This window comes from Pan paniscus, chromosome 17 (genome assembly GCF_029289425.2).
Source record: "Pan paniscus chromosome 17, NHGRI_mPanPan1-v2.0_pri, whole genome shotgun sequence".
NCBI lineage: Eukaryota > Metazoa > Chordata > Mammalia > Primates > Hominidae > Pan > Pan paniscus.
The window spans coordinates 76,591,258-76,615,254 of NC_073266.2; the positions used below are offsets into that span (position 1 = coordinate 76,591,258).

Here is a 23,997-nt window from a genome sequence, read left to right on the forward strand (position 1 = left end):
ATGACCCCCTAATTTTTGTATTTTTAGTAGAGACGGGGTTTCATCATATTGATCAGTCTGGTCTTGAACTCCTGACCTCAGGTGATCCGCCCGCCTTGGCCTCCCAAAGTGCTGGGATTACAGGCATGAGCCACCACACCTGGCCTATTTATTTATTTTTTGAGATGGAGTCTTGCTCTATCGCCCGGGCTGGAGTGCAGTGGCACGATCTTGGCTCATTGCAATCTCTTCCTCCCGAGTTCAAGTGATTCTCCTGCCTCATCCTTCTGAGTAGCTGGGATTACAGGTACCCACCACCATGCCTGGCTCATTTTTGTATTTTTAGTAGAGACAGGGTTTTTTGTGTTGGCCAGGCTGGTCTCGAACTCCTGACCTCAGATAATCTGTCCGCTTTGGCCTCCCAAAATGCTAGGAATACAAGTGTGAGCCACTGCATCCAGCCTTGGGAAACCTACTTCAGAGTAAAAGTCTGGAGCTGGGGATTGAGGAGAGAGGGGTTTTTTCCAGGTGGATAGAGCAGTGGTAGGGGCAGGAGGAGCACGGGGTGAGAGTTGGGTGGTAGTGAGACCTTGTAAGACAAGGACCCCAGTGAGTAAATTACTGCAGTATCTGGGCAGGAGAGCAGGGTTTGCACTGGCAGTTGGCAGTGGGAATGGAGAGAGGAGAAATCAAGGACTCAGGAATTTTCTGGCTTGAGCAACATGGCAGGTGGTGCTGGCATTCTTGAGCTGGGGAACTCTGCAAGGGAGGCAGGTCAGAGTGGGAGCTAGGGAGACAATCAGTCCAACCTGGGAAAAAATTTTGTTGAAAATGGAGGGAACTGTCACAAACCCACAACTTGAACTCACCCTCATTAAGGTAACCCCAGTGAAAAAAGAGTCATGATCCTGGCCATTTTGAGGTTCTCATGTGTGCTGGTATAACTCACTGATGCTACCTGGTTAGCACTTATCACTTGTCTGCTTATCTCCAGGAGGACGGGGGTCAGACCATCTGTTCATTCACTCATTCTGAGGCCCATTTTGTGCTAGGCGCTGCCCTAAGCCCTGAGAACAGAGTTTTAATAAGCCATGCAAATGTGCCTTCCAGCCCTCAGGTTACATTCCAGTGAATACAGGCAGACGATAAATAAATGAATATGCAATTTGAAGTTGCAGCATGCAAATAAATGTATGCTAGGCCAGGGAGGATGGGTGCCACAAAGTGATCATTTGGAGAAGAGGCTGGGTGCAGTGGCTCACGCCTTACAATCCCAGCACTTTGGGAGGCAAAGGTGGGACGATCCCCTGAGCCCAGGAGTTTGAGACCAGCCTGGCCAACATAGTGAGACCTCATTTCTACAAAACATACAAAAAATTAGCCTGGTGTGGTGGCACGTGCCCGTGGTCCCAGCTCCTTGGGAGGCTGAGGTGGGAGGATTGCTTGAGCCCAGGAGGCGGATGCTTCAGTGAGCCGTGATCGCACCACTGCCTTCCAGCCTGGGCGACAGAACGAGACTTTGCCTCAAATAAATAAATAAATAAAAGAAGAAAGCAAGCTGGAGACTTTCTCTGGAAGGGCAGTCAGGGGAGGTGACTTTTGGCCAGTGCCCAGAAGAAAGCAAAGGAATGTTCTAAGCAAAGAAAATCCTGTGGGGGAAGAATGGTCCATTCCGGGAGAAACGAATCACAAAGGTCCTGGGGAAGGAGGGGCGTCGCAGTGTCTGAAGAGCCTCAAAGAGCCCAAAGGTGCTCTGTGGAGTGAAGTGAGCCACGTGGACAGTGGGAGGAATGAGGTCAGAGATGGGCGGAGGCTGCCCTAAGGACTCTCCCTGTTGTTCTGAGACATAAACCTCTGAAGGGTCCCAGCAAGGGAGTGGCATGGGCAGATTTACATCTTGCAAGACTCACTCTGGCTGCAGGGCAGAGAATGGCTGCAAGGTCCAGGTAGGGGGAGACCATTTGGGAGCTATTGCAAGTTATAAGAAAATCCCCAAACCCAACTTCTAGGGGTAAGTCAGGACAGAGATTATCTAACAGGAAAGGAAGAGAGTAAAGCTCTAGAACTGTAGAACTGCCTGGTTATGTCAACTAACAGCTACATTTTAAAAATTAGGGGTTTTTTTTTTTATACCTTGTGATAAAAATGTCTAACTATAACAGAAGCTTATAACTAAAATAAAGGGTCCCCCTTCTAGTCTCACTCCCCCCAGGACACCTGTATTTAACAGTTTCTTAGGAATTCTTGCAGAATCTTTCCATGTATTTATAAGCACTGTTCTTCTGCACACATAGGATTGCAGTATATACTTCACTGTTTGTACGTGGTGTTTTCATTTATAATACAGAATTGGCCTATTTCTCTATAAGCACACAAGGACCCACATCCCTGATGTTAAAGGTTATCAGTATGGCAGAGTGGGGTACCATTATGTATTTAACTTGTCCCCATTAGTGGGCATGGAGCTAATGTCCAAATTCTTTGCTGTCTTAGACAATGGGACAATCTCTATATATTTTTGTGCACTTGTATAGACATGTTTGTGGGCTAAATTCCTACAAGTGGAATGGGGGGTTTTGGGCATTTAACATTTTAATGTGCATTTTCCAATTTACCTTCCCACCCACCAGGTATGAGAATCCCTGCTTCTCACCCCTCCACTACACTGGCCAGTATCCCACATTTTAATCTTTGAAAACCCACTTTGACTTTTATTCTCTTGGAAACTTGGACAAAAATGTAGCACGTGTATATTTTAGGGTGGTTTAGATATTTCAAACTGTTTTCTTGTTAGATTTTCAAAAAATCTTAGAAAGCAGAAACCCTCATTTCCCTTTTAGAGGAGAGGAAAGAGGAGACATTACATGATTTTCTCAGTGTGAAAAGTTTAGATGAGCTTGCTACTCAAGGCGTGGCCCACCCAACAGCCTGCAGACTCCAAGTCTGCATTTTAACAAGCACCCTGGGGAGGGGGGATTTGGCAGAGGTGAGGGATGCTGCCTGGAGTGGGGGGCAGGGGAATGCTCCCTTCTGCTCTCCTTCCGAAGGGAACAGCGCTGGCTACTTTCCCCGGGGAGGGGAGGTGACAGATGGTGGGAAGGATGATCAAAAAGGCGGGGCCGGAGGCGTGTAGGGGCAGCTGCAGGGCAGCATGGTCAGATGGCAAACATGGCAGGACCCAGGGCCTAGGACCCAGGGAGGCTGTTGCCTGAGCAAACCTGCAGGCGAGCTGATCTGGGAAGCTGTGTCTTGACAGAGTTGCCTGCCTTTTCTGTATGACATTGATCAACAATTCCACTCCCTCTCCTAGAATGCCTACCGCCCTCCCACCCACCGGACACTCTCCATGTAGGACGTTCTCATTGTGGGGAGAACAGGGGAATCAATGGTCTCCGTCCCCGGGTGCAGACCAGAGGCTTGGTGCTGAGCCCCTCTCTGCTGGGGATGTACCTCTAAGTGCAGACGCTCCAAGTCCTGCCAGTTCCCATCTGTGAGCACCACCCCAGCCCCCACCCTCTCACCTAGGTGTCTGGAGGTACTGCTGGGCCATTGTTCTGCCCTAGTTGAGCCAAAACTACCCTGGATTTTTAGCTATATTCTTTTAGAAGAGGGCTCTGACCCCAGCCCATGCAGAATCCATGCCAGTATTGTATGCGCCTCCAGGCTGCAATCTCATTTCTAAACTCTAAACCCACACTGTCCAGCAAATAGCCACCAGGTAAGTGGCTAAGTGAGATGTGCTATGTGTGCAAAGCCCACATTGGGCTCTGAAGACTCAGTAAAAGGGAAAAGAATGTCAAATAGCTTATTAACAATGTTTCATATTGGGTACGTGTTTGTAATGATAATATTTTGGATATATTGGTCTACATAAATAATATTAAAATGAGTTGTACCTATTTCTTTTTACCTTTTAAATTGTGGCTGCTGGAAAGTGTAAAACTGGGGGCAGCTGTGCTTGCATCCTGTTTCTGTTGAACAGCGCTGGTCTAGACACCTTATTCCTGATTCTTCCCCTTTGTAGCTGCTTCAGATCTTGCTTGGAGGAGGTAGGGCGTGAAGGAAGGGAGAAATGAAGCAAGGGAGGGAGGGAAGGAAGAAAGAGTTTTTCATCTTGTGAGGCTATGTGGAAAGAACATGAACCAGTGTCAGATCTTGGTACTGCTATGTGGTTGGTGACCTTGGGCAAGTCACCCTATCTTCTCTTAGCTCTAATTTCTTCATAAAATGGAGCTCATAGCTACCTTGCAGGATTGTTTTGAGGTTTAGAAATCTCTAGCAGGCTCCTCCCACAGTGGTTGGCCTATATGACTTGCTCAATAAATAACAGTATTTTTAGTGGAACATGGTGGCATGCGCCTGCAGTTCTAGCTAATTGGGAGGTTGAGGTGAGAGGATCGCTTGAGCCCAGGAGGTGGAAGTCAGGGCCGTAGTGAGTGAGACCCTGTCTCTTAAAAAAAGAGAAATAAATAGCAGTATTTTTGCAGCAGTAGCACCTGAGCCAGTACATGATAGGTGCTCAGTAAGTGATCTGGAACTCGTGGATGCTTGAACGTTTGAGGTGTGGCTGGGTGGCAGCTGCCCACGGTACAAACAATCTGTTTTAGAGCACCTTATGCCCCACTCATCACATGCCCACTGAGGGGACTGGAGGGACCCCAGTGGAAAGTCACCTTCTTTCTCTTGGTTCTCTCCTGCCAGGTTGCAGCCTCTTCACCTGTATTCAGTGTGCTTGTTGGTTGGACTGTTCTCTCTTGTTCCCTGGGGACCTGTCTGGGAAATGCCCAAATTCCACTGGGATAACTGCCGGCAAGCATGGTGGACGAATCTGCTGTTGCTAAATAACTTTGTGTCGGTCAAGAATGCGGTGAGTCTCAAGTTGCTGGCTTTGAAAAGGCAGAAGGGTGCAAACCTGGAGTCTCATTTCTTCAAGCACTGTGGTGAACTTTCCAAGGGCCAACCTGATTCTGGTGTTTTCTCTGGAGTACTGGTGATGCTGTAGGAAGGTGGGCTGTGTGAGTGGGGGATGGCTTCTTGCCATGCAGTGGGTGTAACCCTACCAGGCTATGCAGAGGGCAGCTGCTGTGAACAGCAGAGGGAGGGGAGCATAGCAGTGGCCAACAAGGGGCCAGTCATCCTGGCACATGTCCCGGAGGCAGCTGACCCTGCCCCATCACTGTTCTTGTGCCAGCCCATGTTGCCCAACCGGGAAAGGACAAATTATTCACCTCCGCCTGTTGAGTCTATACTGCAATGGGACATTGCATCACACCCTTACTATGTGGAATTCTACTCAAGTTCAAAGATCTTGTTGCTTTGGAGCAACAAGATCTATGTGTGTCTTGGCTTCTCCAAAGCCCCAGTTTCCTCATAATGCATTTGAAGCAAGTGAAAGTGAAACAGCTGTAATGAAATTATATCACCAATTCCACATATGCCTTGAAATCAAGGCTGAAAAGGGAATCGCTAAAGCGTGGCAGGGCCCTAATCTTTGCACATAACTGACTAACTAGATGGCTGCCTTCCATTTGCGAAGGCCCAGCCATACGGACAGGCTTGCATCACCAGCTACCTGCCTGCAGGTGGGGCCCGCTTGTCTGTGATGGGGTCCCCAGGGGATAATCTGGGCTGTTTTCCCCGATGCAAACTGATTTGGGCCACTTGCAGGAAGCAGTGGCAAGGATACCAGCCAGTGGCCTTTTTGAGGTAGAGCCCACCTTAGATCCTTGAAAGCAGAGGTGCCAGGGCCCTTTGGAGAGAATTGCCCCCAGGGACTTCCTCACATTGAAGAAAAAAATACTGGTAACCATCTCATCTGGCACAAGCATGGACTGTCTGTGGAACTCATTTTGACCATGTCAATCATCCATGGGAACTCTGGGGTTCTCCACAAAACATCATCTGGAGCCAAGCCCTGGTTCTAAATGAACATGTTCTTTCCACCTAGAGTTGGGGCATGGGGAGAGGCAAAGAAAAGAGAAAAACGTTGACCCCTCTGACTTCCAACCGCACCATAATGATGAGAAACTCTTACATTCCCGTAACATGACAGAGTTCATTTCCCACAACTGTCCTAGGAGATGGGCTATGATCATTTTGCTTTTTTAAACAAAAGAGAAAATTTGTCTGAATCTCCATTTTGTAAAATGGCAGCAATAATACCCACCATCCAGGCTTGGTACAAGGCTCAAGATGAGGGATGTGAAATATGAATATCTCTAACTCAATTTCCTTTGTCTTCCCATGGAAATTTGCCCCACCCACCTACTGAATTCTTCCTCCTAGTCCAGGCAGGTGGAGAGTGTGGAGCAGAACTGGTAAATGAAGGAAGAGTGACCTTTGCTGCTCTCTTTTCAGTGCAATGGCTGGACCTGGTACCTTGCCAATGACTTCCAGTTCCACCTCACCACACCAGTGATTATCTTCATCCATGTAAAGTGAGTCTGATTGGGACAAGCTTTTCTCCTCATGTGCCCTCTTTCACAAAACCCTCAGAAAGTATCCCAGTTCCGTGCAGAGCTGCTTTTTAAAATCTAGGAAACTTTACAGAAAAGTAAATACCAAATCCTCTACGGTCTGCCTTCTTCTGCATTCTTTTCCAACATTGATCCTACGCCAGTCAGTGTGTGTTTTGCAGAGTTACAATCAGTGTGTGCATGTAATATCTAGTGCTCAGCTTTTTCCATTTAACTGTTCTTATAAACATTGCCACATATTGACATAACCTGCATACTTGGCAGTTTTAGGGTTTATCTACCATTTTTATGGTTGGGTATCTAGATTGTGGCCAATTTTTCATGATTATAAATGTCACTGCAATGCATGCCTTTGAACACACTACTTTTTCTCTTAGTTATTTTCACAGGGGCAGATTTCCAACTGGAATTGCTAGGTCAAAGGGTAGGAACAATTCTGTGGCACTTGTCACATATTGTGAGATTGCTCTCCAGAAAGAGTGAAGTAATTTACAACGTCCTCAGCCATGTATCGGTGCACCGGCTTTCCCACATTGGATATTTATCACCTTAATTTTTGTTAGTTTTAGAAACACCTTAAGGCCTCAATAATTCATGGAGAGACTTGTAGTTGTGGATTATTCATGCCATATTTTAAAAATTTATTGTTCTTTGTGTTAAAATATATGTTCAATTTAAGAAACATTGGAAAACATTAGGAGTTAAGAGAGGGGGGAAAAATCACCCCAGTTCCACTTTGTCAGTCAAGGGAAGGAGAATTTGCTGCTAATATTTTGGGGCTTATCCTTCTGATATTTTTTCTGCCCAGTTTTTTTGTTTTTTTTTTTTAAAGAGATGAGGGTCTCACTCTGTCACCCAGGCTGCTATAGTGCGGTGGTGCCATCATAGCTCACTGCAGCCTCCAACTCCTGGGCTCAAACGATTCTCCTGCCTCAACCTCTCGAGTAACAGGCATGGACCACTGCACCTTGCTAATTTTTTACCTTCTTTAAAGAGATGAGGTCTTGCCGTGTTGCCCAGGCTGTGCCCAGCTTTTGATACATGAAAGCATTCTGTATATACACCTTAGTATCTTTCTTTCAATAGTTTTATGACACATGCATTTCCCTATATTATTTTATTTTTAAAGCAACATAATTTAAATGTCTGCATAACATTCCATTCCATGAACTAACTATATAATTTATGTATACCTTCTATTGTTTAATACTGGGATTATTTCCAATGTTATGCATTCATAAATAATGGCTTGATAAATATTTTCATGGAAACCATTTGTCTCCAACTTTGATATTTCTCTACAACATATATCTTTGAGGGGAATTAATAGGTCAAAGGGCATGAATGTCTTTTATGCTCTTGAATCATAATGATAAATCACTTTCCTTAGAGGGAACATCAATATTCAGTCCTCTAGTCATCCAATTTAACTGTTGCCAGAATGGAATATTAATAATAAAACAAAACATCTGAGTCTTCACATGTTCTTCCTTCTGTGTCCAAGTTTCCTCTTCTTATAAGGACACAGTCATATTGGATTAAGGCCCACCCCAATGACCTCGTTTAACGTTAATTATTGCTTTAAAGACTCTATCTTCAAATACAGTCACATTCTGAATTACTGGGGGTTAGGATTTCAACATAGGACTTTGTTGGGGACATAATTCAGCCCATAACATTCAATGTCAGGAAGATTTATGAGTTTAGTTGAAATGGTGCTAGCTGGAAGAGACTTGTGGAGTCTGTGGTGGAGATACTGATCTTGGAAGTAGGTGCCAGGGACTGGGCTCAAGTCCCCCAGGGAGTTAAACACATATTTACTTGGGTGGCTGTGGGTTTTTATTGGATGGCCTGACTACCACTTACCTAGGACACTGTGCCTTCTTATGCCTCCCGACTCTAGACTTGCCTGGGAACCCATGTGAGTGTCCCTGTGACTGAGGAGCACTGGCCCCGTGTCAGCATCTTTCCCAAAGGCTGTCGTGGAAGGTGGATTTCAGTCCTTCAGCTGAAAACCCACACTGTCCAAACTTGTGACTATGCAACAAGATTTAGCTTATAAGTGGAGGGAAATATAAAAGTAGGGCTTTTCTTCCTTTAGAGAATATAATTCCATGGAATGCCAGTGGAATCAGGTCTTTCTAGAGCTCAGTAATTCAAGGAGAGAAGAGCTAAGGGGTCTGGCAGAAGTCACAGTAAATATACATACAGCATTATTACCATAACCCCCTGCTTACCCTCATAGCAGACATTAGTAATCAATCATAGCATCATGGAGCTAGAATTCATCCTTCTTTCCAAATATTACACTAACATTGGTACTCTGGCTGAAAATAATTTTCTCCCTGTATCACTTGATAACTGAATAGTATCTATCTCATCCCTTCCTCATGAACAGCCATGGCAACTTTCACTAGCAGAATTGCATTGTCAAAGGCATTTTCCAGGTCAGGCTGTGCCTGGATGGTCTCGCACTTGTGTTTGACATTTCTTCCACACCACTGTGGATCCTCTTAATCCCAACCCTCACACTTCGGAGCAGGTACAACCAGACAGCGCCTCACTCTGGGTGCTTCAGGGAACATCCTAGTCTTATACATGCATGGTCCCAAAGTGTGGAGGAATTAATTTGTGTGGGACCATCCTTAACCCATGTGAGATAGAAGACAGTGGGAAAATGCTTCTCTCTTTCATCTCACAGGACAGTTTTAAGGTACATTTCATAAGGCCCTGTGGAACATTCTGGAAGAACTGAGCATTGGCCATCTTGATAGCACATCCTGGTATTGATTTTCCCTGCTTCCCTGTTCTCCTACCCTATCCCTCATTCCTACTCCCGCGTGAACTACCTGCACCTGGACATTTGTCTCAGGCTGTGCTCCTCAGTTGAAGGCGTGCCTGGTTCCCCCTCTGCATTAGTCCGTTTTCACATGCTATAAAGAACTACCTGAGACTGGGTAATTTATAAAGAAAAGAGGTTTAATTGACTCATGGTTCTGCAGGCTGTACAGGCTTCTGCTTCTGAGAAGGCCTCAGGAAACTTACAATCAGGGCAGATGGGGAACCAGGCACATCTTAATATGGTGGGAGCAGGAGGAAGAGAGCAAAGCGGGGAGGTGCTACACACTTTTAAACAGCCAGATCTCATGAGAATTCACTCACTATCACAAGAACAGCAAGGGGGAAATCCATCCCCACGATCCAGTCACCTCCTATCAGGCCCCACTTCAACACTGGGGATTACAATTCCACATGAGATATGGGCAGGGACAAAGATCCAAACCATACCATCCTCCTTCTCGATCCTCTCTCCCCTGTGCTTGGAGTGGGTCCACCCCGTGTCCCACCCTGCCTTTGACCGTCCTCTCTCCCAAATCAACCACCACTTGTATCCATATCGTGTTTCATAGGTGACAAGGGACGTTCCCAGGCATGGACTCCTTTTGAGCTGCATAGTAAGCCTCAGGGTGGGCAGGCGAGGATGCGATTACTGTTCCTGTCTAGACCAGGAAACTCAAGCTCAAGGCCCTGCCTGGTGTGGCACAACTAATGGATGGTCAAGACCGAGGCTGCCTCAGGTCCTCCAGCCCCAGCCCAGCTCTCCCTGCCACTCATCAGCCTCTCAAAAGCAGGGCCTCTCAAAAGCAGGAAGTACCTCTGACGGTCAGGATTTCCAGCCTTTCGTGCCATAGGAAGCGCATGTGTGGGGCAAGAAACTGAAGGGCACTCCTCTCCGTGTCCTCTCTTCTTTGCAGGAGTACACAGATCCTCATCCTCCTTGGGGCCATGCTGTTCTTGGCATCTTTCACAGCCACTGCTCTGATCACATTGGCATATAAACTTCCTGTCGTGGCTCCATCAGAAACCAGGTAATGCGGTTCCCCAGCCTGCCGCTTTCTGGCCACGACTTCCCGGGGAGGGCTGCTGAATGCCAGGCTGTTCACCCTGTGCCCTTTGGTTCATGGAAAAAGTGGGTATGAAACTTTTGGTCTGGATGGGAAAGCTGATTGCCTTCTTGCTTCCAAACTTCTGAACCTTTCAACCTGTACTGGTAGGTCCTCTCTGAACTCAACGTTGCCCATTGAAACGCTTCTCAGAGGAAAGGAGCGCCCCCATGTGGCTGTACTGTGTTTCTCCTCCAGCAGCCAATGGCTGCTTGGTGGCTCTGTTGGATGGAGAGACTGAACCTACCTCTTCAAGGTCACACAACTAGTAGGTGGCACAGGTGTGATTTGAACCTAGAAGCCAATCCACAGTGCTATTTCCCCTACCCAATGAGGCATGTATGACACTTACACAGGAAAAACTGTTATGATTACCTGCTAATCTTCTCTCAATGCAGTGACACAAATGAAAATCAGATTACGTCAGTCATCTGCTCGAATTCCTCCAGTGGCCTCATTGGTCACCCTCCTACCTGCTGACACTGGACCAGCCACACCAACTCATCTCAACGCACCAAGCACTTTCCCCGAACCCCCTTCCCCACCCTCCCCAACCCGGGGCCTTAGCACTTGCTGTTGAGCCTGAATTACTCTTCTGTTAAAATCTAAGATCTTGGCAGGGCTTTCTCCTTCACATCTTTCAGGTGTCTGTGCAAATGTCACCTTCTCAGAGCAGCCTTTGCCGATCTTCCAAAATAAAATGGCCAGAACCGTTCCTGGTATGTGAGTGTTCCATGTGAATCTGTGAGTGGGTGGCATGTGAGAATAAATGAATGAATTGGTGATAACATCCCAAGCCTCCTGACCAGGAGACTATCATGCCCTTCCCATATCATGGCATGGTGAAGTGATTGAGGAGGAGGCTCACTCATGTCCAGCCCAGCGGTTTTCAACCCTGGCCACATATTAGAGTCACTTGGGAGCTTCTAAATCTACAGATGCTTTCATCCCCACCCACCTCCGAACAATTGAATCAGAATCTCTGGGCATGGGGCCCAGGCAGCTGACTTTTGTAAGCATTCCCAGGGTGCTTACAAATTCTAATTTGCAGAATAAATTCTTATGTGCAGCCACAGTTGAAGAACCATACGTCTAGTCCTCAAACACCTTCCCTTCCTCCAGTGGTCCCTGCATGGGCAGCTAGGGGCTGAGAGTGCGTCTAGCTTCAGTGGGGAATGGTGATAATTTTAACGGTGATAAATTTAAAGCAGGGGTTCTCAATCTGCCTTTGGGAAGCTCAGGAGAGTTTTAAAATTTCTAGTCCCTGAGTCCATGTGCAGAGATGATGATTCCCTGGGCTTAGGTATAACCTAGATGTGTCCCGTGAAGGGCACTGTTCTGGCAATGCTTCTCAGCCTTGAGGGGATATCAGGGTCACCTGGAGGGCTTCTTAACACACAGATGGTTGAGCCCACTGCCAGTAGGTCAGGGTGGGGCCCATGAGTCTGGGTTCCTAATAAGTTCTCAGGTGATGCAGGTGTTTTTGTTTTTGTCTGTGTTTTTTATTCTATTGCAACAGGGTCTCACTCTGTCATCCAGGCTGGAGCACAGTGGCATGATCACTGCTCACTGCAGCCTCAACCTCCTGAGCTCAAGCGAACCTCCTGCTTCAGCCTCCTGAGAAGCTGGGACTGTAGGCATGTGCCACCAGGCCTGGCTAATTTTTTTTTTTTGTAGAGTTGGGGTCTCTCTATGTTGCCCAGATTGGTCTCAAACTCCTGGGCTCAATGATCCTCTTGCCTCGGCTTCCCAAAGTGCTGGGATTACATGTGTGAGCCACCATGCCTGGCCTGATGCAGCTGTTGATGTCAAGGGACGAAACCTTGAAAAACACAGCTTCAAAGAATAGTTTTTGGTGTCCTTTTAATAGCCTGGCCTGGACCTCTCATCACTTCTCTCTCAGGACAGTCTCTGTCCTTGGGACCCTTGGGTTCACATCTGGGTGCTACATTTTTAGAGCATTCTGACATATTGGCCACCAGACACAGCTATTTAAAATGAATACACTCATCATATTTCCTTGGGATCTGGGGTGGAGAGGCCTGAGGGAATTTGGAACCTAAACAAGCCAACTTTGGCTGAGGTGGGGCCATGAGGTCACTGTTTGCGCACCATGACTAAGGAAATGAACAAGTGTGCCCTAAATGTACCTTTGGGTTTGCTGATTATTCCAATGGACATCTCAGGGATTTGGATTCCCTTTGCCATGTCCAGATCAAACATAACATTTTGCCTTATTTCCTTGTATTTTTCAGTGAAGAGGCGATTGTATTGTATTTCGTGGATACTACACAAAGCCCTACTGCCGATTTGGGCCAGTTCTTGTGGGCCTCTTTCTGAGCATTTACATGCACCAAAACCACCAGGAAAACATTCTCAGAACCAAGGTATGATTTCCCGTGCCTCACTCTATGGGCATGGGTCTGGCTGGGACTGTGTGGCCCACCTGGCCAGGCTCTTCCAAAGCTGTGGATGAAGCAGTCAGCCTGCTGGGTACTGTATTGTGCTGTAGAGCGTTACTGATGTCTCTCCGTGCTAAAGAATCAGAAGGAATTGGCCAGGTGCAGTGGTTAACACCTGTAATCCCAGCACTTTGGGAGGCTGAGGCAGGAGGATCCCTTGAGTCCAGTTCAGGACCAGCTCAGGCAACATGGTGAAACCCCCGTCTTCATTTTTTTTTTTTAATTTAAAGATAAGTCCTTTATCTTCCTGCCAGAGCTTGATTCTCTGCTTTCTTCACGGACCTCTCCTTATGATCCTCCAGATTTGGAACCCAGTGCAGTCCCATCTGTAGGAGCCTTGGTACTGACCCAAAGAAACCACCAATGTGAGAAAACGTACCCAGTGAGATTACAATGGCAAGACTTTCTTCTGGAAGAGGATACTGAGTTGGGTTGGATTTTTAAGAGCACATGCTCAGTGGTTTCTATATACAAGATTCTTGGTCAGATTTGATGGTTGTGTCTGGGAATCAGGACATGAGGTGTCTAGAGGGGAAGCTGTTACTTTGCTTTTCCAGATGTACCCCAAGCACTTATTTTCTTCTCTGGCTCCTTTGTGGGCAATCATTCTAGTTCACCATCCAATCTCGTTACTCAAGCTGGAAACCCAGGTTCATCTTGGATGCCTCCTCCTCACTGACCACTGCTCTCAGCCAATCATCCCCCACGCCCTGCCAATGGTTTCTCCTGCCATCCTCTCTCAGCCTTTTGAACTGACCTTAAAGCTCTTCTCATCTCTTGCCTGGATGTTGTCACTTGTTTCCTTGCCTCTAGTCTTATTGATCTCAAATCTACTCTTGGGGTGATCTATTTAAGGCACCACCTTGGCTGTGCCCTTGAATGGTGAAAAATCTTTCAATGACTTCCTTTTACATCCATGATAAGGCTTGATCTGTTCAACAAGGCCTTCAGAGTTCCCATGACATCACTCTGCCTGTCTCTCTAGCATCATCTCTCTCACCACTCTCTGCCTTGCACTTTGCACATCAGTGATACCGACCTGCTCACAGTGCCCTTGACTGCCGCCACTGACACACACACAAGCTGTTCCTGGCATCTGTGCAGTTGCTCATGCTTCTTCCTCCGTCTGGAATCTGCCTCTACCCCCTCCCCTCTACTCACCTCTCCCTTTCATCTGACTTAACTCCTGTTTTGCCTAGAAGGCTCACCTAGACTTTTCACCTCCAGGAAGTCTTACCTTATCCTTCCAGGCCAGGCTGTGTCCTTCTTTTTGGTTCCTCTGTGCACTGTATATTCCTGGGCCCTGGTTTGTACCGCATGATAAAGCATTTATTCACCCCACAGACTGTGAGCTCCTGGAGTTCACTACTTGTCTCACCTCTGAATCGCCAGCATCTGGTTCTGAGATCCTGACTCACTGAAGGTACTCAACACATGAATGAATGAAAGAGAATTTTCTTCTCAATGGAGGAAGGGCCAGAAATTAGGATACAACTCCTGCCCCAAACCCCTCTGCCAGGTCCTACCTTTGTTTGCCTAGGCTTTGTGGGTACCTTACCTAGATGTTCCAGAGAAGAGGCCCTGGTCCTTGGAAAACCTTGTGTTGCCCATGGGAGGAAGAAGAGATAAGATTTTACCGAAAGGAATGAATATACAGAAGCTGTGTGACTTTTTCTATAGGTTGCAGTTACGATATTTTCCTGGAAATGCACAATTCAGTTGTAGACTATAACAGAGTGCCATTAAAGAGGCTTCAACATAGTCCAGGTTACATGGGGCCCAGGGAGAAAATGTGTGTCAGCAAAGGGCAAAACTTAACTTGAAGAGGGAGCATTTGGGAATGACTTCAAGGGCCAGGGTCAGCACCAGGAAGCCCAGAGCTGAAACACAAGCCAAGTTAACCTGGAGAAACGCGCACAGTTGGGTACACCAAACTCAAAGCTTTAGAAGCTAGAAAATAAAGACACAGGGTCTAAGCTGGAGGAAGCTGCCGGGAGTGAGATAAGGCAGGATGCACCATAATAAAGATAAGCAGACAAGGACAGAAAGAGGACATGATACCCAAGATGAATTTTGAGAGACTGCAGGCCCATTTGGGCCAGGGAAGTAGCAAAGGGATGAGGGAGATCCCAGGCTAAAAGAGTGGAGTGCCACTGAGTATGTACCTTTCCTCTCCCGCAGCCAGGAACCTGAGACCTAAGCAGGTCTCAGAGACAAGACGGTGGACTGATCCGATGTTGGCTCAGTGCAGTGTAGACATCATCACAGCAGCTTGAGTACAGCACGGAGAAGCAAGAGAGCTCCTTGGAAGACAGATCTGGGTCTAAAAAGGTCAACTCAGGTGACGCAAGGTCAAGATCTTGAACTGAGTCAGGTGTTAGGATTTAACTCATGGGGCTATTCTTTGAGCTGAAGACGTCTCATGTTCTCATTCCTTGCACTTGACTAGGCCGCTGCCCAGGCCGCTGCCCAGGCCGGGTCTGGTGCTGGAGGCCCTCACGTTTACGGTGAAGGCGGAAGCCATCAAGGAGCATTAATCTGGTTACCGGACAAAATGGGAGATTAGGAGTGGGTTAGAACATTACTTATTGATTTTCTTTTCACTTTCATTTTGAAATGATTATAGATGCCCTAAAAGTTGCAAAATTAGTACAGAGAGGTGCTGTGTGCTCCGGCTCCCCAACAGGCAACGTGTGACATAACTATGGTACCTGACCACAGCCAGAAAATCACATTGGCACAATAGACCTCAGATCCACCAACACATACTCATTCGCTCACGTCTGTATGGTTCTGGGTAATTTTGTCCCATGTGCAAATTTGTGCAACCACCCCCACAGTCAAGGTACAGAACTCTCTGTCACCACAAAGATCTCCTGGCCACCCCTTTTAAATTACAACCTTCCATTTTAGTCAAATCTATGCTGACTGAGGTTTGCGAATAAAGACCTAAGTGACAGGAATAACACCAAAAAATAAGTTTGTGTAGGAGGAGGGAATTATACAATGGCTAAAAAGGGCTGGGCCCCGCCTCTCCTCTCCCCGCAGATGCAGGTCCTGCCGGGGTGGAGCTGCTCCCTGGTCACCCTATTTGCGGTGGCCGCTCTGGCATACATGGTGGATGACTCCTCTGCTTCCTCTCTAGTAGCTGCAGCTCTCTACCAAGCCCTCCACTGGACCCTGTGGGCGGCGGCCATGGGCTGGTTCCTCTTTGCATGCCACAGAGGATATGGAGGTATGGAAGCAGCTCCAGGCTTTGCTGTCGGGTTCACACCCTGTTCCTTTAAAGGTGACAAATTGAACACACAAGGTGTGTACCGGAGTGACTTCTGTTTTCTGGAGTGGTTGATGAATGACTGATATTGATTCAAAAATATCAATTTCTCTCCATCCTTGGAAAAGACAAAGGATTTATGTATAAGATTTTTACATGGATTTAGGCACAAGTGTGGATTCTGAAAGAAAAACATGCAGCCTCTCCAATGCAGCTAGTTTAGAAGTTGGAAAGGGAATTCAGGCAGAGTAATGTCATGAGAAAAAAAAAATCAGTGCTTGGGAGCACTGACTTCCAGTCACAGCACCTTGAGCCTTGGTTTCCCCATCTGAAGGTGTAGATGGGGAATGCTTGCCAGGATCCCCTTTGATAACTGAGTTGGCTTTCAACATGCAGAGAGCCAAGCAGATAAAAGGCTTCAATGGAAAAGAATCTTCTCCAGGTTAGAAGGGTGTATCCAAGTCACCTGATGCTTTTCTCCCTGTCCTCTCTATTTGGCGAGAGGTAGGAACTGTTTGCTTGGGATGTCAGCAAACAACAGGACAAGGCTGGCAGGAAGCTCCCAGAAGAGATTCTGGCCTCAAGCGACCCAAAGCCCTGACACAGGAGCAGTGGATCTGGGGGGAGGCATGCCCGCTTCATACTCTAGGGAAATAACCCATCAGGAGGAGTTTCAACTTAGCCTGTAAACCCACACCAGTCAGCCTCAGCAAAGGTGGTGGGAAATAATGATTTAAAGAGAAAAACAATGGTATGATAAACAATTCCAGCTGATCAAGCACATGCTGTATACTAGACCTTGTGGGAAACATCACCCAGATCCCCGGTAGCACTGACCACGCCCCTGGGAGGAAGACCTCTAATTATCAATGAGAACAACCATGTCAGCAGAGAAAGCAACACAGTGAAAATCCCACAGCTGGTGAGTGGCTGAAGTAGAAAATGAACCCAGGTCCTAGCACGAAGTCCAAAGCCAGTGCTCTTCATTCCTAAGTGATAGCACTTTTCCCAGATGTTAATTAAAATGGTTCCTAAATTTTACAAGTATTTTAATATAACGATGCTCTTTAATATTTTAATTTTAAAATGAGCCTTAATGATCTTTCATATTTTAATTTTAAAAGCTTTCCCTTATATGGAAAAGTGATACTAAAGAGGAAATAGACTGCGTTCTCTCTGACTGATGTATTTGCATTTATGGGAAACTCTGGGATATGTTACCACAACCCTGCTGCCTCACCCCATGACCATGTCCCCGAGCTTTCATAGAGCCTCATAAACAACTACTCCCCGTGGCCTGGCACAGGCCATTTATAATGTTGCAAACATCACAGTATTCCTCTCTACTGTGAGAGCTGCTGCTGTTTATCAAAAATAACTGGCTAACAAATGATATTAGAGAGGAATTACTTAGGTTAAGTTAGAAGATTAAACAAATTTGCATTATTATTATTATTATTTTGAGACAGACTCTTGCTCTTGTCACCCAGGCTGGAGTGTAATGGCACGATCTCGGCTCACAGCAACCTCTGCCTCCCGGGTTCAAGCGATTCTCCTGCCTCAGCCTCTTGAGTAGCTGGGATTACAGGCGCCTGCCACCACGCCCGGCTAATTTTTTTATTTTTAGTAGAGATGGGGTTTTGCCATGTTGGCCAGGCTGGTCTCAAACTACTGACCTCGTGATCCACCCGCCTCGGCCTCCCAAAGTGCTGGGATTACAGGCGTGAGACACCATGCCCAGCCTGCAGCATTATTATTACAGTGGAACAAGCAAATGCTCTCCATTATTAGTCTGAGTAAGGATGCTATCTCATCACCCAGGAGATGAGCAAGCCAGTTTACTTATTATTCAGCAATTTATCATTCAGAGGTGTGTTGTCACTAGCCAATCCACAACTGTAGGGGCACCTGATGTCCTAGATTTGTATCTCCAAAACTATCTATAAGACATCAATATTGATTAGTAGGTGAATGTAGGAGGTGATAGCTTAAATACATTTTTGGAAAATATGTGTCTACCTGGCTCACACCTGTAATCTCAGCACTTTGAGAGGCCGAGGCAGGTGGATCGCTTGAGCCCAGGATTTCAAGACCATCCTGGGCAACAAGGCAAAACCCTGTCTCTACTAAAAATACAAAAATTAGCTGGGCATGCTGGTGCACATTTGTAATCTCAGCTTCTTGGGATGCTGAGGCAGGAGAATTGCTTGAACCTGGGAAGCGGAGGTTGCAGTGAGCCGAGATCAGGCCACTGTACTCTAGCCTGGGCAATAGAGTGACACCCTGTCTCAAAAAATAAAAAAGTGTCTAGCTGATGATCTTTAGAAAAAAATAAGAGTTTGAATAAGAAGAAATGTTTAGTTGAGACTTTCAGGACTAGAAAGGATCTTGATGATTCAATGAATCTTTAACCATCTTTGCTTGGTAGCAATGTAGACCATGCTGGTCTTGTTATGCTCAAAGTTGTCTTCTGTTGAGCTGCCAGAGTCATCTGACCACATTACTCCTTCAGTTAAAGCCCTTCAGTGGTGGTCTGTCACCTACAGCTTTCGTCCTCAAACTTAAGTATATGTGGGCCTATTCTAAAGAAATAAGAATTATTTTGGATTCTTGGTGTTGGCTCAACTTATTTTTATTCTTATTTTTTCAATGCTTTTTTTTCCCTGGGAACATAGATTCAAGTTACCCTGACTATCTGCTCTTATTTTTGGTCCAATTTTGCCTAAACATGAACAAACATAAACCTAGATACAAAATTTTATGTTTGTAGCACATGCATTCAGAAAGCCAAAACAAATTTATGAAGTAATCATAAAACTATAAAACCAATAAAATCTGCATTAGCAACATTAATATGATATGATGAATAGTTGCTGGAATCACTTGTGGCTCATAATATGAACACGGTATTGTTTGCTTTAGGGCGCGTTCTTTTGTGTTTGGCTTATCTGCGTGAGCATGGATTCTTTGCTGACTTCATTCTTCTACAATTACTTTGTTTTGTTCTACAGTGAAATTGTGGTTTACCTTTTATAGCCTTCACTTGAGGGAAAAGCGTCTTTTGTCTGTAAGTCCATCTGTGTTTATTCACTTAATTACATAAAATATTTCTTGAATGCTTATTCTATGCCAGGTACTGTTCTAGAATCTGGGGATACAGCAATAGACAAGAAAAATCCTTCCCTTGTGAGAGATTACAGTAGGGTCGGGGGAAGTTTAAATATAGTGAATAAAGATAAAGCAGGGATTAGTGGGTAACTAACTGGACTAGGGGTACATTTGCAAAGATGTGGTATGAAAGCATTCTGGGCAGATGGAATGTGAAGGCAGAGGTCTCTAGACTGGAACGAGCTTAGTGGCTTGGAGGAAGAGCAAAATGACCAGTGAGATAGGAACCAAGGGTCAAGGGGGAGAGAGAGGTGGGAAGGGAACTCAGAGAGGAAGGTAGGACCCAGGTTAGGCAGAGCTTTCAAGGCCATGGGAAGAGTTTGGATTTAATTTTAAATGCCACGTCACATGAAGTCTTAGTCCATTTCAGCTGCTATAACAAAAATAAAGCCCCATAAATGAGGTGGCTTAAAAACAACAGAAATTTATATCTCACAGTTCTGGAGCTGGGAGGTCTAAGATCAAGGCACCAGCAGATTTAGTGTTTGGTGAAGGCCTGCTTTCTGGTTCTTAGCTGGAACTTTCTAGATGTGTCCTCACATGGCGGAAGGGTAGGGCTGTCTCTCTGGGGTCGCTTTTATAAGAGCACTAATCCCATTCCTGAAGGCCCAGCCCTCGTGAACTAATTGCCTCTCCAAAGACTCCACTTCTTGATACTAACACCTTGGGGATTAGGATCTCAACGTATGAATTTTGGGGGAATGTAAACACTCAGATCATAGCCCATGATTTGATTTGTGGATTTGTAAAATTTATTTTCAAATTGAGAAATAATAACTGTATTTATGGGGTACAATGTGATGTTTTGGTATATGTATACCTAATAGAAAGATGAAATCAAGTTAATTAACATAGGCATCACTTCACCAAGTTATCTCTTTTTTGTGGTGAGAATGTTAAGAATCTTTTCTTTTAGCCATTGAAAAATATCCAGTACATTATTATTAACTGTGGTCACTATGCAGTGCAATAGATCACTAAAACTTACTCCATTGGTTTAACTGAAACTTTGTACTCTTTGATCAATATCTCCCCCTTCCCCATTTCTCCCTGATATGTGATTTTAAAAGATTACTCTGGATGTGGTATGGGGACTATAAGGTGGCAAGAACAAGAGCAGAGACCAACAGATCCACTGGGAAGCTACCATGGAGGCCCACGCAGGAGGTGATGGAAGATTCACGAGGGTGTTAGCCATGGATGTGAGGAGCAATGGTCTGATTTGAGACACATTTTTGGAAGCACTCTATGGAGTCTGGAATGAAAGGAGTCTGGGAAGGCTCCAAAGATTTATCCTGAGCAAATTGTGATTCACTACTGAGCACTTTAAATGAGGCTTGTGAAAAGGAGAAACAGAAGTTATATTTTATTTCTGTGGCTTAAAACAACAGAAATTTTTTTCTCTCACAGTTCTGGAGGCTAGCTGTTCAAAATCGAAGTGTCAGCAGGGTTGGTTCCATCTGGATTTTCTGAGGGAGAATCTGTCCCATCCCCTCTCCTAGCCTCTGGTAGCTGCTGGCAAGCCTTGGCATTCCTTGGCTCGTGGACTCTTCACTCCAGTCTCTGTCTTCGTCATCACATGGTTCTCTTCCTTGTGTCTCTCCTCTGCATTTGTGTCTCCTTCTCTGTCTCTTATAAGGACATTTATCATTGGGTTTAGGGTTCACCCTAATCCAGGGTGATCTCATCTCTAGTTCCTTCTCTTAATGACATCTGCAAAGACCCTTATTCCAAATAAGTTTACATTCTGAGGTTCTGGGTGGACATATCTTTTGAAAGATCACTATGCAACTCACTAGAGATAGCAATAAGTCCTATTCAGAAAGGAAGTTTTCATTGCATTTAATTTTAATTAAGTTAAATAGCCACAAGTGGCTAGGGGCTATTGTCTGGGACAACACAGTTCTAGAATATATACCAAGTTACAGAATATTTGTCCTGAAAGGCACCTAAAGTGTGATCAAATGCAAGCCTCTCACTGACAGAAGAAGAGTTTGAGGCCTGGCAACGTTAAATGCCTTATCCCAACGCCCCCCTGTGGCTGCATCTTGATCCAGAACCCAGGTGAATATGAGGAATTTTTACCTTGTTTTATACATGCAATGTTTTATGCTCAGGGGCTGAAACCATGTATCTCTCTTGTGTTATCATAATTCTTGCAACAGAAAGGTGGTTTTTGGTTTGGTACATTGTCTTAAAATGATAATGCATAAAGACTTTCTTAGGAAAAGTTCACAGACTTAGGGGCAGAATGCAATGGGAGCATCGATGGGATGATGGGCATCTTCACCGGCCCAGAGACAGGCTGTGGCTTCATGCATCAGTGCTTGTTCCCTCCAGGTCTGGTGAACCGTGTGCTTTCTTGGGACATCTGGAGTTTCCTGTCCAGCATCAGTTATGCTCGCTACTTGGTGCATCCTATTCTGATCATCCCTTACAATGGCCTTCAGGAAACACTTATTCACCACACTGACACCAACATGGTGAGTTAGCACGCAGCTCCTAGTTCTGTTACGGTAGGTTATGGTATCATAGCTTGTTCTCTTCTTGAGCAACAAGGCAACCTATTTGCTTTTATGGAAGTCTTTTTTTTTTTTAAGAGCTTCATTGTTCTTTGCTTTATTTGTGGCAGAAAGAGGGAGGGCTTCAGCACAGGATAAGATCTTTTATTTTATTTATTTTATTTTTAATATGTAGCACTGATTGGCCTACAGATGCATTTCATAGAGCTAGGATGGTACACTTTAGATCTGAACACAATAGGAATCCCAGAGTAAAACTGTGTTCACCCTGCCCACTTTCTCTCCAGTTCTATCTTTTCTCCGGACACTGTGTGCTGACCTTCGTCACTGGGCTGGCCCTGACGCTGTTCATTGAGAAACCATGTCAGGAACTGAAGCAGCGCCTGCTGGGCCATGAATATTCTGGTTAAAACACAAAAGAATGGATGGGCCTTGTTGGTAATGACGAGCAAAGATGAGGTGGCCTTATCTAGGCGATGAATGCTTGCATTCCTGAGAAGGGGTGTGAATCTCATTTTGTGAAAGTTTAATATATACATGTTCTTTGTATTTAATATGTGAAAGAGTTCTTAGTGCTTATGATGTAAGAGAGTTCTCTAAATTTTTAGTAGCACAATAATAAACTTCTGTTGTACCATTTTAGCAAACAACAACAACAACAACAACAACAACAGAAACTGGATTTCTTTTTGGTTTAAACTGCATTTGATTGTCTGTATCAATGATCACAGGAAATGATTAAATGTCGTGCATTTAATGTAATTTGGGTTATGAAGCTCATTTGGGTTATGCTCTTCACTTTTCTCTGTAAAATTACAACATGCAGTATGCACTTTCCCATGACAGAATTGTTTATGTGTTATTATGGCGTCTTTGCAGACTTGTAACTTTATCCTAGAACCTCAGTGGTATGACCCGCTAGCATGCATACTTCATGGGTCTGTCATTATAGGGCCTTTCAAATATCACCTATTCTTCACCATAGTCCCTGTTTTGGACTGAATTGTATCCCCGCCCCCAAAAGATCTGTTGAAGTCCTAACTCCCATTGCCTCAGAATGTGGCCTTATTTGGAGCCAGGGTCTTTATAGAGATAATGAAGTCCAACGAGGTCACTGGGGATGGAGACTCTAATCCAGTATGACTGGTGTCCTTATAATAAGCAGAAGTTTGGTCACGGAGACAGGCATGCACACAGGGAAGACGATGTGAAGACCCAGGGAGAAGACAGTCATGTGCAAACCCAGGAACACCAAGGCAAACCCCAGAAGCCGGGGGAGGTAAGGACGGAGTCTGCCCTGGAGCTGCCCGAGAAAGCATGGCCCCGTGGGACACCTCGATTTTGGACTTCTGGCCTCCAGAACTGTGAGATAATTCATGTCTGTTGCTTCAAGCCACCCAGTTTTTGGTACTTTGTCACAGCAGCCCTAGATAGATGGATAGCCCTATGCACCAACATAGGGCCTCAACAAAAACTAACAGAGAAGGAAGAGACCTCAGCCAGTGGCTTCCAGCCCAACCCCCTCAATTTGCAGCGATGAGACCTAGAGGTGAGGAGAGACTCGCAAGGCCAAACAGAGATGCTGGGATCCAGGCTCTCAGATGTGTGTTTTTTCTAGGTGTATAATTATGCATTAACTGTCTACAGTTATGGATTAATGAAGTCCATTCCATCGCTTATAATAAAGCTCTTTGTTTACTTACTCATTAAAGTATTAACAACCGCAGGCTACAGGGTCCTTATTAGCGTGGGATGCGCCACATCTGAGGATGCTCTTTGCTGTCCAGTGCGTTTGCAAAGATGACCAATGTGGGTGGGGAGGGGAAGGCTGAACGTTTCACACACTCTGATGGCCACGGACAGCTAACCTTGGCCTTGCCAGCCAGCCACGGGGATCATCTCCCTGAGGATGATGAGATGAGAGACCTCATCTCCCTGAGGTCTGGTCCCTCTGCTGCAGAAGCCAACCTGAGGGAGTGGGGCGCCAAGGCTCAACAGCCGCGCTGTAAGAAGGCAGCCTAATTGGCTTTTCAGTGAACGCCGAAGTTCATCGAGTTCCTCGGGAGCCCCCTGGTGGCTGCTTTGCACCTGACCCCTCTCACTTAGGCCTCCAAGGAGCTGTTGAGGACCAGTGGCATTTTCAGGGTAACACTGCCACATGGGTGGACTTCG

General features: G+C 45.7%; 1 protein-coding gene across 1 annotated transcript in view; it reads left to right on the forward strand.

The window, feature by feature from the left end:
- LOC100975961 (O-acyltransferase like protein) overlaps positions 1-23,543 on the forward strand; it is a 73,658-nt gene extending 50,115 nt beyond the window's left edge. Inside the window, 8 exon segments of the mRNA XM_057300406.1 lie at positions 4,681-4,846; positions 6,337-6,416; positions 10,211-10,324; positions 12,655-12,677; positions 12,680-12,786; positions 15,910-16,096; positions 21,644-21,786; positions 22,113-23,543. Coding sequence (XP_057156389.1) covers positions 4,681-4,846; positions 6,337-6,416; positions 10,211-10,324; positions 12,655-12,677; positions 12,680-12,786; positions 15,910-16,096; positions 21,644-21,786; positions 22,113-22,235 — 943 coding nt within the window. The 3' untranslated portion in view covers positions 22,236-23,543.
- The last annotated feature ends 454 nt before the right edge of the window (positions 23,544-23,997 follow it).